This window comes from Schistocerca cancellata, chromosome 8 (genome assembly GCF_023864275.1).
Source record: "Schistocerca cancellata isolate TAMUIC-IGC-003103 chromosome 8, iqSchCanc2.1, whole genome shotgun sequence".
Classification (NCBI taxonomy): domain Eukaryota; kingdom Metazoa; phylum Arthropoda; class Insecta; order Orthoptera; family Acrididae; genus Schistocerca; species Schistocerca cancellata.
Genome location: NC_064633.1, coordinates 585,177,535 through 585,197,866, shown reverse-complemented (window position 1 = coordinate 585,197,866; position 20,332 = coordinate 585,177,535). Strand labels below are relative to the sequence as shown.

The following is a 20,332-nucleotide window of genomic DNA, read 5'->3' as shown; positions in this document are numbered from 1 at the left end:
TCCTCCTTTCAAGACACTGTCCATTCCGTTCAACTGCTCTTCGAAGTCCTTTGCTGTCTCTGACACAATTACAATGTCATCGGCGAACCTCAAGGTTTTTATTTGTTCTCCATGGATTTCAATACCGACACCGAATTTTTCTTTTGTTTCCTTTACTGCTTGCTCAATATACAGATTGAATAACATTGGGGAGAGGCTACAACCCTGTCTCACTCCCTTCCCAACCACTGCTTCCCTTTCATGCCCCTCGACTCTTATAACTGCCATCTGGTTTCTGTACAAATTGTAAATAGCCTTTCGCTCCCTGTATTTTACCCTTACCACCTTTAGAATTTGAAAGAGAGTATTCCAGTCAACATTGTCAAAAGCTTTCTCCAAGTCTACAAATGCTAGAAACGTATGTTTGCCTTTCCTTATTCTTTCTTCTAAGATAAGTCGTAAGGTCAGTATTGCCTCACGTGTTCCAATATTTCTACGGAATCCAAACTGATCTTCCCCGAGGTCGGCTTCTACCAGGATTGGAATTATTATATTCTTCTTGAAGTCTGAGGGTATTTCGCCTGTCTCATATGTCTTGCTCACCAGATGGTAGAGTTTTGTCAGGACTGGCTCTCCCAAGGCCGTCAGTAGTTCTAATGGAATGTTGTCTACTCCTGGGGCCTTGTTTCGACTCGGGTCTTTTAGTGCTCTGTCAAACTCTTCATGCAGTATCGTATCTCCCATTTCATCTTCATCTACATTCTCTTCCATTTCCATAATATTGTCCTCAAGTACATCGCTCTTGTATAGACCCTCTATATACTCCTTCCACCTTTCTGCTTTCCCTTCTTTGCTTAGAACTAGGTTTCCATCTGAGTTCTTGATATTCATACAAGTGGTTCTCTTATCTCCAAATGTCTCTTTAATTTTCCTGTTGGCAGTATCTATCTTACCCCTAGTGAGATAAGCCTCTACATCCTTACATTTGTCCTCTAGCCATCCCTCCTTAGCCATTTTGCACTTCCTGTCGATCTCATTTTTGAGAAGTTTGTATTCCTTTTTGCCTGCTTCATTTACTGCATTCTTATATTTTCTCCTTTCATCAATTAAATTCAATATTTCTTCTGTTACCCAAGGATTTCTACTAGCCTTTGTCTTTTTACCTACTTGATCCTCTGCTGCCTTCACTACTTCATCCCTCAAAGTTACCCATTCTTCTTCTACTGTATTTCTTTCCCCCATTCCTGCCATTTGTTCCCTTATGCTCTCCCTGAATCTCTGTACAACCTCTGGTTCTTTCAGTTTATCCAGGTCCCATCTCCTTAAATTCCCACTTTTTTGCAGTTTCTTCAGTTTTAATTTACAGTTCATAACCAATAGATTGTGGTCAGAGTCCACATCTGCCCCCGGAAATGTCTTACAATTTAAAACCTGGTTCCTAAATCTCTGTCTCACCATTGTATAATCTATCTGAAACCTTCTAGTATCTCCAGGGTTCTTCCATGTATACAACCTTCTTTCATGATTATTGGACCAAGTGTTAGCTATGATTAAGTTTTGCTCTGTGCAAAATTCTACCAGGCGGCTTCCTCTTTCATTTCTTACCTCCAGTCCATATTCACCTAGTATGTTTTCTTCTCTTCTTTTTCCTACTGTCGAATTCCAGTCACCCATGACTATTAAATTTTCGTCTCCCTTCACTACCTGAATATTTTCTTTTATCTCATCATACATTTCTTCATCTGCAGAGCTAGTTGGCATATAAACTTGTACTACTGTAGTAGGCATGGGCTTTGTGTCTATCTTGGCCACAATAATGTGTTCACTATGCTGTTTGTAGTAGCTTACCCACACTCCTATTTTTCTATTCATTATTAAACCTACTCCTGCATTACCCTATTTGATTTTGTATTTATAACCCTGTATTCACCTGACCAAAAGTTTTGTTCCTCCTGCCACCGAACTTCACTAATTCCCACATAACAAACTTTAACCTATCCATTTCCCTTTTTAAATTTTCTAACCTACCTGCCCGATTAAGGGATCTGACATTCCACGCTCCGATCCATAGAACATCAGGTTTCTTTCTCCTGATAACGATGTCCTCTTGAGTAGTCCCCGCCCGGAGATCCGAATGGGGGACTATTTTACCTCCGGAATATTTTACCCAAGAGGACGCCATCATCAGTTAACCATACAGTAAAGCTGCATGCCCTCGGGAAAAATTACGGCTGTAGCTTCCCCTTGCTTTCAGCTGTTCGCAGTACCAGCACAGCAAGGCTGTTTTGGTTATTGTTACAGGGCCAGATCAGTCAATCATCCAGACTGTTGCTCCTGCAACTACTGAAAAGGCTGCTGCCCTTCTTCAGGAACAACACGTTTGTCTGGCCTCTTAAGAGATACCCCTCTGTTGTCGTTGCACCTACGGCACGGCCATCTGTATCGCTGAGGTATGCAAGCCTCCCCACCAACAGCAAGGTCCATGGTTCATTGGGGGGGGGGGGGGGGGGAATTTCTAGTTAATACTTTGAAAAGAATATTTAATTTCTACCATAATACTTGAGAAAGAATATTTAATTTCTGCCTTAATACTGCAGAAAGAATACTTAATTTTTACCGTAATACATAATTGGAAAGGTTTTGATAAAGATTAGGACTTACCATATGATTTAGGTGCCTGAATTATGTAATTAATGATTACCTTTGTCCCCCCCACCGCCCACCCTCAATAAGATCTCTATCTGGCATATTAAACTGCAATATAAAGCATCATCCCCCCCACTCTCTCCCCCCCTCCCCCTCCCTCATTTGTGTGTGTGTTCTTGTGTGTGTGTGTGTGTGTGTGTGTGTGTGTGTGTGTGAGAGAGAGAGAGAGAGAGCTATCAGTGTTTCAGCTTAATATTGCAATATTTTGTAGCACCAGCTGAGTCTACCATTAAAAAAGGAATGTTTTTGGCAATAGGGTTCATTGTGGATCAGATGTGTAGAGCGAGTGGGCGCCATGCTACTGAGGCGCACTCGAGTTTTTTACAGCAGGCAGGACAAGTTTGAGAGCGGACAGATTGTGGCTTCTGGAGGCTGAAATGTATTTTGCTGGCAGTAGGATCATTCTACGATCAACTGCAAATGCTGGTACTCCAAATTTTCTCAATAGTGTTCCTTGAAAAGAATGTCACCTTTCCTCCATTTGTTCCCATTTGAGTTCCCAAAACATCTCCTTAACACTTGCGTGTTATTCAAGCGTACGGATAATAAATCTACAGCCCCCCCCCCATTGAATTACTTCCAAGTCTTCTTTTATCCAACCTGGTGCGGATCCCAAAACTTGAGTAGTACCTCTAGAATAGGTCGTGCACTAGCACCCTACATTCGGTGCCCTGTATAGGTTAATCACACTTTCTGAAAATTCTGCCAATAAACCAAAGTCAGTAACTCTCCTTATTGACCACAATTTTCATATGCTAATTTAATTTCATATTGCTTTGCACCGCTAGCCCAGATAGTTAAACGATGTGAGTGTGTCAGACAGGACACTACTAATGCTGTATCCGAACATTAATGGTTTGTTTTTCCTACTGATCTGCATTATATTTTCCTACATTTAGAGTCGACTGCCATTCGTCAACAGCAATTAGAAGTTTTGTCTAAGTCATCTTGTAGCCTCCTACAGTCATTCAACTTCAACACCTACCTGTTCAGCACGGCATCATAAGCAAACAACTGCAGATTGCTGCCCATCCTGTCTGCCAGATCATTTTTGTATATAGAAAATAAGAGTGGTTCTATCACACTTCCTTAGGACACACTCAGCAATACTGTGTCACCAATGAACACTCACCATGGAGGACGGCATACTGGGTTCTATTACTTAAGAAGTATTTTGAGCCTCTCACATATCTGGGAACCTATTCTGTATGCTAGCCAGCCTTCTTGGCAGCCTACCCACTAGTCTTGGGCCGCATCTCGAACATATGCGCAACAGCAGCAAGCGCTCTGCTCTAGTCAGCGGCTAGTATTTTCATTAAAAGGTTGCAGTTGATTACCTTGTGAAATGATTTTTGGAAAACTAGGAGTATTGAATCAGCTTGTTGCCCTTCAGCCATAGTTTGCGCAAATAGGGATTCCATCTTCATCTGGCAACTTATTTGTTTTCATCTCTTTCAGTTGTTTGTCTACACCATTATTACGAGGCATGTTTTTTAAGCAAGTACCATTTTGCCACGCTGCGGCCGCAGCGCTGCGGTCAGCATTCTGCACATGCACACTGGGTACCTACATCTGTTGTCTACGCACTGACGCCATTAAGATCTGATTCTTCCTTGTTTACGTTGTGTACAGAGTGTTTAAGATGCCTCCGATAATTGTGAGTCCCGTTGACTGTGAAGTACAGGCTGTTATAAGATTTCTTTGTGCTAAACTCCTAAAAGCGATCGATATTCATCGTGAGATCTGTGCAGTTTACGGAGAACACATTATGAGTGATGGAATGGTAAGAAAGTGGATGAGAGCGTTTAAAGATGGCCGCACAAACGTGCGTGATGAACAATGGAGTGGGCATCCTTCAGTCGTTAATAAAGTTTGGTGCAGGAAGTGGACAACAAGGTGAGAGAAAACAGATGCTTCACGATTTCCTCCTTGTGCTATGACTTTCCTAATGTTTCTTGTAGTGTTTTGTATGGCATTGTGACTGAGCACTTGAATTACCGAAAATTGCGCGCACATTGGATTTCGAAAATGTTGATGGATGTGCACAAAACCAAACGTTTAGACAGTGCATTGACTCTCCTTGAGCAGTTACACAATGATAGTGATGATTTCTTAAGCCAAATTGTTACAGGCGATCAGGCGATGAAACGTGGGTGGCCTACATCACACCAGAATCAAAGCAACAGTTCATCGAATGGCGGCATTCAGATTCACCCAGAAAAGTGAAGTTTAAGCAAACAATTTCTGCCCAGAAAATCGTGTGCACAGTTTTTTGTGACTGAAAAATAGTATTGCTTGTGGAATTTCTGCCTTGTAATGAGACAATCAATGCAGCAGCTTACTGTAAGAGATTGCACAATATGCGCCGTTCAATTCAGAACAAAAGACGTGGCAAGTTGAGCAAGGGCATCGTTTTGCTGCAAGACAATGCCCGTCTGCGTGTGGCAAATCAGACCAAAGATCTCATCACATCTTTTCGATGGCAAACTCTAGATCATCCTCCGTACAGCCTTGATCTTGCGCCCAGTGATTACCATCTTTTCCTGCACTTGAAGAAACACCTGGGCGGTCAGGGTCTTCAGGACAATGACGAAGTCAAAACAGTGGTGATGCAGTTTTTAACAAGTCTATGAGGAGGGTATTCAAAAACTGGTACAACGTTATGACAAGTGCCTCAATATTGATGGAAATTATGTAGAAAAGTAGATTAAGGTACAGGCTTTCATGTAAAAATAAAATTATTGAGATATCTTAGCACATCTTTCTTTAATTTCAAAACGGTACTTACTTAAAAAAAAAACACGCCTCGTACTATGTCAGTCATATGGGACTCTGTGTGATGGTCAAACAATGGTATATTTGTACGATTCTCCTGTGTGAACAACTTCTTAAACACAGCATTTAAAACTAAGGCTTTCATTTTGCTCTCTTCGGCTGCCACACCAGACTGGATGGAAGCCTTAGAAACGCTTAGCGATTTTACAAGGACCAGAATTTTTTAGGGTTCTCGGGCAGATCATTTGCTAAGCTGAGACAGTGGTAGTTGTTACGTGCTTCACCCATAGGTCTTTTCACGGATGCATGAATCTTTACTAACCTTTACCTGTCTTCATTTTCACATCCTCATATGAACCAAGAGTGCACGAACGTTTGCATCGTTAACATTTCCCGAATTTCGTTGTTAACCCCCCTTACTAGACATGTACTTGCCCAGATCATGATTTACAATCTATTTAAACTTTGCCCATAGTTTCTGTATGCCCATCATACTGGAACTGAATGATTGCAATTCATTGTCTACGTGAGATCCTAACAACTGCTTATCTGCTCTTTCTAGCAGAAACACTCTCCTAGCCTTATTGACTGATTTTTTAACTTTAGTAACCGTAGTTGCTATAATGACACCATGATCACAAATCCACGTCTCGATATCAGTGTCATCGATAATGTCCGGCCTGTTCGTAGTTACAAGGTTCAAGGTATTTCCATTGCGAGTGGATGCCGAACTTGCTGCTCAAGGCAGTTTTTGGTAAACTTATTTAAAAGTACTTTGCAAACTTGTCTGTCTGCAACTCTTCCAGTGAATGCATGTGTACCAGTGCATACTCCACTGGTTAAAGTTGCCTGATCTGTATATCTTTGCGCTACCGACCACAGACTTTCTTAGAATGACTTTAGAACAGTCACAGGAGAGTTGGATGCCCGGTAAAAACATCCAACAATTAATTTGATTTCACCTAAAATTGTTATATGCAACTTCAGTAGAGACAATATTTTTGTCAACTGCAATGAACACTCCCCCTCCTGTGGCATCTAATCTCTCCTTCCAATAAACATTCCATGACTTGCTAAATATTTCAGAGCTTTTTACTTCAGGTTTTTATCTCTCAGTCCCAATAATAGTTTGAGTTCACGAGCTTTTGTACTGATAAATTTTTGACAGTCAAAGCATCTTTACTCCAATGCTACTGTCTGCGAATCTATTGGTGAGTGTTCATCAGAGTACCTCAAAACTACCACCTGGCCCAAAAAAATCCGTGCGGACTCCACTAGTGCTCTGCTACCCAAGTAGCTCCTTAATCTACCTCTATATCGACATGGCTACTCTCCAAATCACACTTAGTGCCTGGCAGAGGATTCATTGATCAACCTTCATAGACAGTCGAACAGCACGCAGAAGGAACAAACACTTAAATCCTTACCGAGTGAGGTGGCGCAGTGGCTAGCACACTGGACTCTCATTCGGGAGGACGACGGTTTAATCCCGCGTCTGGCCATCCTGATTTAGGTTTTCCGTGATTTCCCTAAATCGCTCCAGGCAAATGCCGGGAGGGTTCCTGTGAAAGGGCACGGCCGACTTCCTTCCCCGTCCTTCCTTAATCCTATGAGACCGATGACCTCGCTGTCTGGTCTCCTTCCCCAAACAACCAACCAGCCAACTTAAATCCTTCTGTGTGAGCTCTGATTACCCGTGTTTTATTGTGATGATCATTTCCTCCTCTCCCTTTGTAGGTTGGTGTCATCAAAATATTTTTGCATTTGGACAAGAAAGTTGGTGATTAAAATTTTGTGAGAAGATCCTGCCGCAACGAAGAACACCCTTGTTTTAATGTTGTCCACTTCATATCCTGTATCATGTCTGTTACACTCTCTCTCCTGTTTTGTGATAATACAAAATGTGCTGCCCTTCTTTGAACTTTCTCAATGTACTCCATTAGTCCTATCTGGTAAGGATGCCACACCACTCAGCAGTACCCCAAAAGAGGACAGACAAGCATAGTGTAGGCAGTCTCTTTAGTATATCTGTTGCATCTTTTTTAAGTGTTCTGCCAATGAAATGCTGTCTTTGGTTTGCCTTCCCCACATCATCTGCCATGCGTTCTTTCCAATTTAAGTTGTTCATAATTGTGATTCCTAGGTATTTAGTTCAATTTATGGTCTTTAAATTTGATGGAATTATCTTGTAACCGAAATTTTTGCTTCATACAGATATCTAAATAATTTTGCAGTTGGTTTTGATCTTCTGATGACTTGACGATAAATGACAGCATCATCTGCAAACAACAGATGGATGCACATGTTGTCTCCTAAATCGTTTATATAAATAAGGAACAACAGAGGGCCTATAACAGTAACTCGGGGAATGCCAGAAATCACTTCCATTTATGTAGTGGAGCAATGACCTAACAGGAAGAGTTTTACAATTCCCCACCTGCTAACGCAGTATAAAAGTCTGCAGGCAAGACCGTCAGAGTTGATGAAGTCTTTATTCGAGACCCTCCACTTGGCTTCAAACCAGAGGACACCAGTGCTGCAAATTACAAGTGCTGCTTGCACCCTGCGCACAAGGCCAGCAGCCCTCACCACCACCACCACCACCACCGCCTACACCAGCTACCAATATGGACTAAGGATGACCACAGAACACAAATGACGGGTGTCTTTGGTACCTACTTGAGCCCTTAACAGACGACTGCACCCTGCTAGCATGATAGCCATAGGCAAGGCTGCCTCCATATCTTGGATGAGGCTCCCCTGTCCTAGGCGAACATATCAAATACACATAGGCTTTCTTTCCAGCCCTGATGCATCTTCCTAAGTGACTCCATAACGCATCTAATGTTGGAGCTCCCAATAACTAGCAAGCCTCTGCCCACATGTGCCTGCTCGGACCATTCTGAAGGAACAGCCACCTGTTCACTCACAGAGGGGATAGGCGAGGTCAGACTCCTACATTGACCTTCCACTTTGAACAATGCAGATGTGTTACATGTTGCCACTCACCTTGCTGTGAGGGCAGATCCATTGTGTCAGGTACACTAGGATGTGCTTCAGCAGAAGAACCCATGGGTGAAACAAGCAACACGTGAGGTGTCCCATATGATGCACCAGATTCTCTGCCGCAGCTGCACCCCGAGGCAGCAACCTGAAGGCAGCTGACCATAGCCAAAACCACATAACAACAGTTTGCGAATTGTGGCCAGCTCTTCCTGCATCCACACACAGTGCGAACATATCCTCCTAATCCTAACTAGACTGAATGAAGTAGTAAACTATAAAAGCTGACAGATACTTAGATATGCAACTTATTGCCCTCCTGAAGTACCACCAGTGGACTCTGATATGTTAATGAACTTTGTAGCTGGCTGCTGTTCTGAAGAAATGATAAAAGAGTTACGAATTGCCTGATTTTACACTTACAAAGTACTAGATTAAACATCTTAAATATAATAACACATACAAAATTTACACAACATATACTACAAGAAAATAGAGGAAAAACAAAATACATAATTTGCTGCCCTGGAGATGTGTCACAGGTGACGGCTGGAGTTCTCACTCAAAGAGTACCTAGAACTTCCTGGTTTTACCCTGGACCTAAAAGGCAGAGTGTGATAAGTTTCAGATTATTCACCTTTGGTGTTTGTGGAGGGAATGCTGACTGGCACTCAGTCTGTGCAAAATGTTATTTGAGCAGTTCCAGCATCCCACACATGCACGGCTTGTGAAACTTGACATGCATCAACTTCCATGGTCCAAACTTCTCTCCAGTCGAGCATGTGCGGGACATAATGGATCAATAAGTGGATCATGCAACTCGTCCACCCACAACTCTTGCAAAACTTCCTAAACTGGTGGAGTAAGTGTGAAATAACATCAGCCGAGGCAGTATTTGTTGCCTGTACTGTGCACCAGATGCGATGTGCGCTGCTGGTGGCACAATTTACTAATGTACGTGTTTCATTATGAGACATTATTTGTTTAATGTTACACAGCTGGGCCGCTGCACAGTTCCCATCAACATGTTGTGATTGGAGCTCTTCCACTGACTGGCGCAACCGCATGTTATATGTTACCAGATACATTAATTTCATACACCAGAAGATGGAATTTTAAAATCTCAAAACCAGCTGTTGTTTGAAGAACTAATTGGTACAACTGAAGTGGATACCTTCAAATTAATTATCATGCCTCTCAGTTGTGGATGTCCCACATACCAAATTTTGTGCACAACGAAAAGTCTGTTACAAGTAACAGCTTTTGGCTAAAGCCTTCCTTAGCAAAGAAAACGAACACACATTCACAAAACCAAGCACACCTCATGCACTCATGACTGCTACCACCAGCAGCGTCTACCGGAATCCGGAATGTGGCTGTCATGTGAATAGCAATCAGGAGTGGGAAAGGGAAAGGAGAGGGATAGCAGGGAACAGGTGGGGTTGGAAGGGGGGGCGGGAGGAAGAGCACTATCTGGTGGGGTGTTGCAGGGACTAGACTGCAGTGTTGAGGGTTAGGTTTGGAGGAAAAAATGGGGAATAGAAAAGGAGAGGAGCAGGGAAGGAGTAAGGGTGGGTGGGTATATTGGCAGAGGGCGGCACACACAGAGGGTGAGGGAATGTGAAATGGAAGGAAGTAATAAGACTAGGAGGCGGACACTGTTTAGTGGAGGCTGGGATAATTTTGGGAGTAAAGAATGTGTTGCAAGGGTAACTCACAGTTGCACAGTTCAGAAGAGCTGGTGGTAAGGGGAGCCTCTAAATGGCCCAGGTTGAGAAGTAGCCATTGAAATCTAGCATTTTATGTTTGGCTGCATGTTATGCCACAGGCTGGTCTACATTGCTCTTGGGCAGTTTGGCGGAGGCCATTCATCCTGGTGGACAGCTGCTTGGTAGTCATACCAATATAAATAGCTGTGCAATGGTTGCAGCAGAACTGGTATACATCATCAAAGACTTACTCTCCTTCCCCCAACTCCTCCAATGGAAAAATTTCTTTGGCACCAAACCATCCAAGCAAGGCCAACCTAATTCCAACATTGAACCTGAGTCATTGTGACTACCTGGTGGAAGGCCTTTTCCAATTGTTTGAATTGTCTACATGTAAACTCTGCCAGAGAGATCCTATCCCAGTAGTCCACCATAACCTCCAATCCATCCTTGAAGCCTTAGGCCCTTCCCAGAACTTCTCTCTACCCTATGATACTCTGCACACTTACCTCCTACTACATGCTTCCCAAAATTCACAGACTCAACAACCCTGGACCATCGTTGCTGGTTATTGTGATGCCTCTGAAAAGATTACGGCTGTCATTGACAAACACCTCCAACCAATTTGCCATAACGTAGCCTCCAGTCTCAAAGACACCAACCACTTCATTCACCGACTCTACACCATTCCCACCTCTTTACCTCGCGGTTCCCTTCTGCTCACTGTGAATGCCCCTTCTCTATACACCAACATCCCTCATGCCCATGATCTACTGCAATTTTAACACTATCTCACTCAGCATCCTCCAGATTCCAGACCCGGTACCTCATTCCTTCTCCACCTAACTACTTTATTGTAACACATACCTTCTTCTCCTTTGAATGAAAGACATATAAACAAATACACTGGGCATACTCTTATGCCGAGCTGCTTATGGGCCATGTAGAGGAAACTTCCCAAGTCTCCCAAACCCCGTACGCCTGGTGTGGTCAGTTTCATTGATGATATCTGCAGGATCTAGACTCAGGGACAAGACATCCTACCCTCATTCTTTCACGGTGTCAACACCTTATCTCACTTCACCAAGCCCTCTTCAACTCAGCATGTCACTTTCCTAGACATTGACCTACATCTCTGTGATGGCTCCATACACATCTCTGTCCACATGAAAACCACCAACAACCAATAGTACCTGCATTTTGACAGCTGCCAACCATCCCACGTAAAAAAAAGAAAATCACTTCCATGCAGCCTTGCCACCTGGGGTGGTGTATCTGTAGTGACAACAACATCATTTCCCATTAACCAGAAGGTCTCACCAAGGCCTTCACAGATAGGTATTCCCCACACACCCCAGTCCTCTGCTGCAACCATTGCACAGCATTTTGTATTGGTATGACTACAACCAGCTGTCCACGAGGATGAATGGCCACTGCCAAACTCTGGCCAAGAGTGTAGTAGACCATCCTGCTGAAAAATATACAGCTGAACATAACATCCTAGATTTCAGTGGCTGCTTCGCAACCAAAGCCATCTGTATCCTACAATATGTTACTGGTATATTGGAAAACTTGGAAGAGTATTCTGACGTTTCTTTCCTGACAGTTTTCAATTCAGCCATGTAAAGGCACATAGCCCGAACGCAGAGAAGCATGATCGGATCTTCGGTACCTTTGTTATTTCAATTAGCATAATATATATACGCGTTTGCTTGCTTTCAAGTAGATTCCTTATCCTTTGACTAATTAATAGGATCACACATGCCCCTGCCAGAGACAGGCTTCGAGCCTGCGACCGTAACGGCTGCGCGAATCTTCACAAAGTTGAATTTCTTCAGCTGTGATATAGCACATGGAAATTATTCATTTTGATTTCCCTCCCTGGGCAAAATAGTTAGAGAGAGAGAGAGAGAGAGAGAGAGAGAGAGAGAGAGACCGGGCTAGGGGGGGAGTAAAAATAGAACCTTGAAGTTCTGGAAAACAATGCGTGATGTTCCATAAGTCTAACAATTTCACGTTGATGAATACACTGTCAAAAGATCAATATATGATAATATTTTTCAGAGACCGCTACCAGTCACAAAATTTATCGATACCAATATTATTTAATGAAGCAACATGTTTCAAGGTATAAACCTCATCAGGCTACACTAGTAATACAAATCATTTAACAAAAGTTCACACAGATATTAAAGTTGTTTTGTATAGTCTGGATATGTGCTGTTGTCATGTTTTTTTCATGTTGGGTGGGTGTCCTCTTATGGTGTGTTTAGTTACCTTCCATGCTGTGGCTCATTGAACTTGGTAACCACTGTTCACAAATTTGCAGAGGGTGCCTACAACACAACACAATAAATAAGATAGCAGTCAGAACGAACGAAGGTTGTTTTGATTCAACTGTTGATTCTATTGTTCTCAGTTTTGATTCAACTATTGATATGTTGAAACTGGTGTTAGTCAGTTGGAATGTCCGCTGCACATCTTGCTGTCACATTACTGGTGTTGGTCGACGAAATAGGTTACGATGAGAGGCTGATGATTTTATTTTAAAGATTACAGTATGAGAATTATTTAAAAGTATTGCAAATATATTGCTGGTATATGGATTTGTGTAGACACTCTTAAATTTGACTTGTTTTGTATTTTAACAGTATTGAATTGAAGTTGGTGAAGAAATGGGTGAATTCTTGAACTCCCTAATTTCATTTAGGCTTTCATATTTTTCCACTTTAGGCCATGGATGAATATTTTCATTTTCTCCATGGTGCCCATTTCCCTCTTCACTAAATTATGTGGTATGTAAAGGTTGTTAGCTATTGCAGCACTGTTCTCATTCATCTCTAGCTCTTCTGTATCTGACATATTAGCATTATCAAGTCTGAAATGTTAATGTGTTCTTTAGAAAGGGTTGTAAAATTTCTACCCATTTGGCCAGTGTAATATTTGTTGCAGTGACTCATATTATTTTATAAATATTATTTTATAAATTGTGTAATTGCTCAATTCCTCAGCTGGTTGTGAGATGTCATACACCAGTTGTATTGATTGTTTCAAAAGTGATCCTCATTTTTGTTTTGGTGTGTAGCTACATACTTAGGTTTCTGTATGTTGTGTGTTGTGACAGTGTCAGTTGGTTTGCTTTAGCTTTTGATTATCTGGGGTGAAAGTGCACTGGTTTCTTGTTCATGGTAACCATGGCTATGTGCATTGTATTTGTGTTTATTTCAGTATCGTAGTTGGCAGCACTAGTGGGAATTTCTGTCCTGTGTTAAAGAGAGTTTTGAATCAGCTTGTTTATGTGAGTTGGGACATGTATGACTTCTCAATGATGTGTCTTGTGTTTGTTGGTTTTCTGTGTACACCGATGTTGAGTATCTTGTTTGTGTCAGTTATTGTCATATCTAAAAAAATTATTTTGTTCTCTTTTTGAATGTTTTTGTGCAAACTATTGAATCTGTTTAACAAAGTTTCTGTTTCTTCTCTTGTTTCTCATATACTATGAGTATTTCATCTGCATATTTGTGGTAGGGCAAAATTTTCTGAGTGATATTGACATTGTTGTACAAAATTTTATTTTCAAGGTGGTTAATGAAAATTTCTGCAATGATCCCACTAAGTGGCCTTCCCATTGCTAGGCCAACATTCTTGTGTACATTTTGCCATTGAATGTGAATATGGGCGAGAACAAGATCTAGTAACTCTTTTAGTTTAGCTGTTTCATATGTGGACATTGTCGATATTTTAATAAATTATATTTAATTATATCTACAGGTTCTGTGATGGTTATGGTGCTGTGTAAGTTTACTATATCTAGAGAAATAAGTTTAGCATTGACTGGGACCCAAAGTTCTTTGATGTCTTGAATTGCTTGGTAACTGTTTTTTACTGAATAAGCAGTTTGAAATTTGTATTGGTTTTGTAAAACTGATTGCAGCTTTTTCACAGCTTTGTAACCTAGATGATCCATTGAATTAACAGTGGGTGTGACAGCGAAATTAATTTTATGGATTTTTGATGGGGCCCATAACTTTGGAACTGCTGGATTCATTGTTGTTAATTTTTTATGTTGTTGCCTTGTAAATAAAAAACATATTGTATTTGCTGCTGCTTTAGGTTAATGTGGGACAATGTGAGATTTCCAGTATCATTTTGAAAGAAATTGAGTGTCTTATTTATGTTCTCACTTTTGTCTGTAATCACAACTGCTGAACCTTTATCAGCTAACAGTGCTAGGGCACTGCCCTCATTAAACTTCTTGTAACTGATTTTAATCCACTGCTTCTCGTTTTTAGCAGCTTGTATTGGGTTTTTGTTGAAGACGCTCTCTTTTAATTTCTTTGTGACATGTGATGGCTGTAGAAAGTAATGAGCAACAAATTTTTGATCTTTCTTTTTAGACAAAGTACATCATCTTGATCTACATATTCTGTCATTTTTCAACATAACCTCCATTTCCTTGCACACATTTTTGCCATCAGTTCTGTCTCATAGAATTGACCGTGAATCTCTTCCTGAAAAGAACTGGAAAGGTGGTAGTCAGAGGACGTGGAAGAGTTTCTCATACAAATTTTTTGACCTTCCCTTCATCAGGGACATCTATCCCCACTTCTCAGCTGGAGAAGCGAAGTTCCTACGAGTGGGTAAGAGGACACCCACCAGTGGCTGAAGTGCCCAAAAGCAGATGGTCAAAGGACTTCAAGATCCTCCCAGTCCTGGAAACTGGATCAGTGAAGCCCACCCAGCTAGAGAAACCCTAGGAGCAATGAGAGAAATCTAAAAAGAAGACACCCCAAGAACATGGAAATTGTGGTGGGACCCACACCACCGCTACCTACAAGCACTGCATCTGAGGATGAGCTGTAGATTCTGGCGTCCGCTGAGGACCTAGATTTCATCGGACCCTCAGACACAATGGATATAGAATGCTCAGATACTTAGCCAGTGGCATCAGGTGACCTTGAGTCGTGAACTGCCTCATTTATTGCTTTATGCCTTCCCAGCTTCATAACGACATCATCCTCCAGTGGAATTGCGGCAGTTTTTTCCACCACCCGACTGAGCTACGACAACTGTTAAGCTTAACATCTGCTTTCTGCATGGCTCTCCAGAGTATGTAGTAAACCTGTGTCCCTTCACTTCAAACTCCTCTTGAAGGTTTGGCTGTCAGGATAAGGACAACACAGCAAATAACCGTCTGCAGCCTTGTGTGGTGGCACCATGTTTACTGACAGGTAGAGATGCTGAAAATTTACTGTCTCACCTGACCTCTGCCTCTTAAATACCCCCCCCCCCCCCCCCCCCCCGCACATTTCATCATGGCTCATGGTACTTACTTGGCCATTGATTCATCACTTTGGAGCCCAGGACTTCTCCCATCTGTCCACTGGAGAGCCCAAGATGACTTGCGTGGTAGTGAACACTTCCCCATCTTCCCTGTCACTCCCCTGTATCATTCCCCTGGATGCCTACCCAGATGCCATTTACAGAGTGGGAGCTCCTCAGCACCCTTGTTTGTTGCCCCGACACAGCTCCTGGGCCAGATCGGATCCACCTCAGATGATTAAACACCTCTCGTTGGACTACCAGCGACATATCCTTGTCATCTGCATCTGGAGTGATGGTGTATTCCCGTCGCTATGGGGGGAGAGCACTATTGTTCCCGTGCTCAAACCTGGTAAAAATCTGTTTGATGTAGATAGCTTTTGGCCCATGAGCCTAACCAATGTTCTTTGTAAGCTGCTAGAACGTACGGTGAGTCGGCGGATGTGTTACCTCCTGGAGTCACGTGGCCTACTGGCTCCATGCCAGGACAGTTTCCACCAGGGTTGCTCTACTGCTGATAATCTAGTGTCCCTCAAGTCTGCCATCCGAACAGCCTTTTCCAGAGGCCAACATCAAGTTGCCTGTTTTTATTTATGAAAAGCTTTCGACACGACCTGGGGACATCATATCCTTGTTACATTATATGAGTGGGGGCTCGGGGGCCTGCTCCAGATTTTTATCCAAAATTTCCTGTCACATACTTTCTGTGTCCAAGTTGGTGCCTCTCATAGTTCCCCCATATCCAGGAGAATGGGGTTCATAGGGCCGTGTATTGAGTGTATCTCTATATTTAGTGGCCGTTAATGGTATAGCAGAAGCTGTAGGGCCGTCTGTTTCACCTTCTCTGTATGCAGACGACTTGTACTGCTCCTCCAGTACTGGTGTTGCTGAGTGGCACCTACAGGGAGCCATCAACAAGGCGCAGTCATGGGCTCTAGCCCATGCCTTCCAGTTTTCAGCCACGAAGTTGTGTGTCCATGCACTTCTGTCAGTATCGTACCATTCATCCAGACTCAGAACTTTACCTTGATGATGTTCCACTCACTATAGTGGATACACACTGATTCTTAGGACTGGTTTTTGACGTCCGATTGACTTGTCTTCCTCACCTTCGCCAGCTTAAGCAGAAGTGCTGGCAGCACCTCAATGTGCTCTGCTGCCTGAGCACCACTAACTGGGGTGCAGATCTCTCTAGACTGCTGCAACTCTTCAGAGCCCTTGTTCATTCCTTGAGTATGAGAGTTTGGTTTATGTTTCAGCGGCACCCTAAGCATTGCAGTTGCTAGACCCAGTGCACCCCTGTGGGGTTCGACTAGCGACGGGAGCTTTTAGGATGAGTCCAGTGCCAGTGTACTGGTGGAGGCTGGGGTCCCTCCATTGAGATCAGGCATGCACAACTGTTCGCCAGCTACATCGCACGCGTCCGTAGCTCTCCTGAACATCCCAATTACCGTCTCCTTTTTCCAGCCATGGCGGTTCATTTCCCACATTGGCAGCCCAGGTCAGGGCTTAACGATTGTAGTTCGCAGCCAATCCCTTCTGTGTGAACTAGATTCCTTCTGGGTTCATTCGCATACCCCTCCATGGTGTATATCTAGGCTGCAGCTTCGTCTGGACCTGTCACATTGCCCTAAGGACTCAGTTCCTCCTGCAGTTCTCTGCTGTCACCTCCTCTCAATTCTTGACATGTCCCCGAAGTTCTTTACACTGACGGCTTGATGACTTATGGTCACGTTGGCTTCGCCTGTGTGCACAGCAGCCATATTGAACATCTCGTGCACTTGAGTACATCTGTTCATGCACTGGCAAGTTGTTTCTTATCTGTAGTGACTTCTTCAGCAGCCTACAACCTATCGACCAGTGCTAACCTCGCCATCCTCGGTTGCGACCATCCGGGAGTCAGTCTGTGCCTTGGAATGATCCAGTCATTCTGTGGTGTTTTTCTGGACCCCAGGACATGTCGGAATTCCAGGCAATGAGCCTAGTGCTATGCGGAAACTGCTTTTGGAGATTGAAAACTGACCTGCCACTGGACTTGCATTCGGGAGGACGACGGTTCAATCCCGCATCCGGCCATCCTGATTTAGGTTTTCTGTGATTTCCCTAAATTGCTCCAGGCAAATGCCGGGATGGTTCCTTTGAAAGGGCACGTCCGACTTCCTTCCCTAATCCGATGAGACCGATGGCCTCGCTGTTTGGTCTCTTTCCCCCAAACAACCCAACCCAACCCAAACTGACCTGCGTTCAGCATTACACTGCAAGGGTTTTCGGCTTTGGGAGATTGAATGGCATAACCTCAGTCTGTACAAAAAATTGTATGCCATTAAGGAGACTATGAATGTGTGGAAGTTATCCATGCGGGTCTCTCGCCCGGACTCTGCAGTTCTCTGCCGGCTCTGCATTGGCCACACTTGGGTGATTGGGGGACCCATGGCTATTTCCTGCACTGTGCCCCCCCCCCCCCCCCCCCCCAATGTCATTGTGGTGCCTGGTTGACAGTTCTGTTGTGCTGCCTTGCTTTGGCTACCCTGCGACAAAATCTTCGGTTACCGGGCTTGTTACCATTAATTTTAGGTGACTGCACCTCATAGGCTGATTTTAGTTTTATGTTTTATATGTGTGGGCGTTTTTTTTAAATCATTCCATCCAAGTTTTATCGCATTTCCCTCTGTGTTCGGTGGCCTAGTGCCTTTAGGCTGGAGGTTTTAATGTGTTGCAGAGTGGCTGGCTTATCATTTTTATTCTTGTGATCAGCCAGCGATGGTCGTCTGCCTCTTGTTTTAATCCCTTCTACCTGTTTCTTGCATCTCTCTGTGGTTTTCTTGTCCTGTTTTGTCCATTGCAGTGTTTGCTGCCCTTCTGTCATTCTGGTGGTTTTTCCTTTCTCCCGATGTGCTGTATGTCTTGTTTGTTTTATTCTTTTCCTTGTGGAATTGTTTTAATTGGAAACAAGGGACCAAGGACCAAGCAGTTTGGTCACCCCCCCCCCCCCCCCCCCCCCCAAACCAACCAACCAGTCCTCATACATTGTCCAAGGTGCTATTTACATTTGTAAAAAATGATTTTAATGACATGTTGACTATGAAAGTCAAATAATATGTTTCTATACATGGCATTGAACTTAAAAAATTGTTTCATCTGAGTTTTATTACAAAGTGCTCTACCAACTGAGCTACTCCAGCACGACACGTGACCCAACCTCACGGCTTAATACATCCATCAGTACCTTGTCTTCTACCTTTCAGACTTCACAGTAGCTCTCCTGCAAACCTAGCAAAAGTAGCACTCCTGGAAGATAGGATATTGTGGAGACATGGCTTAGCCACAGTCTGGCAGTTGTTTCCAGAAGTTTGTGAAGTTTGGAAGGTAGGAGAAGTAGTGGTGGAAATAAAGGTGTGAGGATGGATTGTGAGTCATGCTCGGGTATCTCGGTCAGTAGAGAAATTGCCTGAGAAAAGCAAAGGTCCCGAGTTAGAGTATCAGTTCGGCACAGTTTTAATATTCCAGGAAATTTCATATCAGCACATATTCCGCTGCAGAGTGAAAATCCCAAATTTTTTCCCTGAAAATTTTCAATCTAAATTGTAACAAGTAATGGAACGTCCAGGCTGCAACAACGAAAAGGATATATTGTCACTCACTGTAAACATGACGTGTTGAGTTGCAGACAGTCACAGTGAAAAGACTGTTCCACATTAAGCTTTTGGCCAAAGCCTTCATCAGAAAAAAAGGTAGTGGCCAAAAGCTTGACGTGTAACGGTCCTTTTGTTGCACCTGTCTGCAATTCAACATGTCATCTTTACGGTGCGTAGCAAACTACCCTTTCCATAATTATCGGTATTTCAGTCTAAAGTATTTTATTCAAGTAAGTACATGCACATTGTTGTCTACATTAAACAAAGCTTTTGCAGTGGAAACACAAATGAACTAATGTTATGCCAAGTATGTTGTCTTTTGTAAAAGCATTTCATTGTTTTAGATGTAATGAAAGTTTGTAATTACAACAAGTCAACATAATCTTTTAGTTATACCTAAAAAGAAAGATGATGTGACTTACCAAATGATAGTGCTGGCAGGTCGACAGACACACAAACGAACACAAACATACACACAAAATTCAAGCTTTCCTGATGAGGCAACAGTTTGTTGCGAAAGCTTGAATTTTGTGTGTATGTTTGTGTTCGTTTGTGTGTCTGTCGACCTGCCAGCACTTTCATTTGGTAAGTCACATCATCTTTCTTTTTAGGTATATTTTTCCTACGTGGAATGTTTCCTTCTATTATAACCATATCATTAATCTGTTAGTTATTTATAATTCTCTCTCTACTTTGTATGCTGCACAAAAGTGAGTATCTTATTCCAGATATAGTTGAAGTTTAACAACCATTCTCAATTTTCAGCGGAGAGCAATAAAGAAATATCTGTGCGCTTGGGAGCAATGTGGAAGAATCTGTCGGCAGAAAGAAAAGAGACTTACTATGCAGCTTCAAGGGCAGCTGATGAGGAACATAAACGGAAGTATCCTGGCTACTATTACAGTCCTAAAGAAGCCAGGTTGCGCAAGACGTTAAAGCAAGATTTGACTATGTTCTCACGCAAGAATCCAAAGGCAATGGAGGCGATGCACTTAGTGAAGGTAAGCCAGCGACATGCTACAAATTGTAGTTTATGCTGAGATTTGACAGAAGTTACCAAATCAATCATTAAAAAATAATGGAAGGAGAAAGTAACAAACAACTTCTTGTGCTGTAGTTGAGTTGTTATTGGGCACACAAAGAAGATAGAATGTTGCTAACTTTAAGGACCATCCTCCTCAAGAACTAATAGAATACATGCAG

At 42.8% G+C, this 20,332-nt stretch overlaps 1 protein-coding gene across 3 annotated transcripts in view; it reads left to right on the top strand.

The window, feature by feature from the left end:
- LOC126095223 (protein tramtrack, beta isoform-like) overlaps positions 1-20,332 on the top strand; it is a 124,256-nt gene that overhangs the window by 81,659 nt on the left and 22,265 nt on the right. For all 3 annotated transcript variants that reach the window (XM_049909961.1, XM_049909962.1, XM_049909963.1), the window contains exon 10: positions 19,895-20,130. In XM_049909961.1, the coding sequence (XP_049765918.1) occupies positions 19,895-20,130 (236 nt within the window). The remainder of the gene's footprint in view (positions 1-19,894; positions 20,131-20,332) is intronic.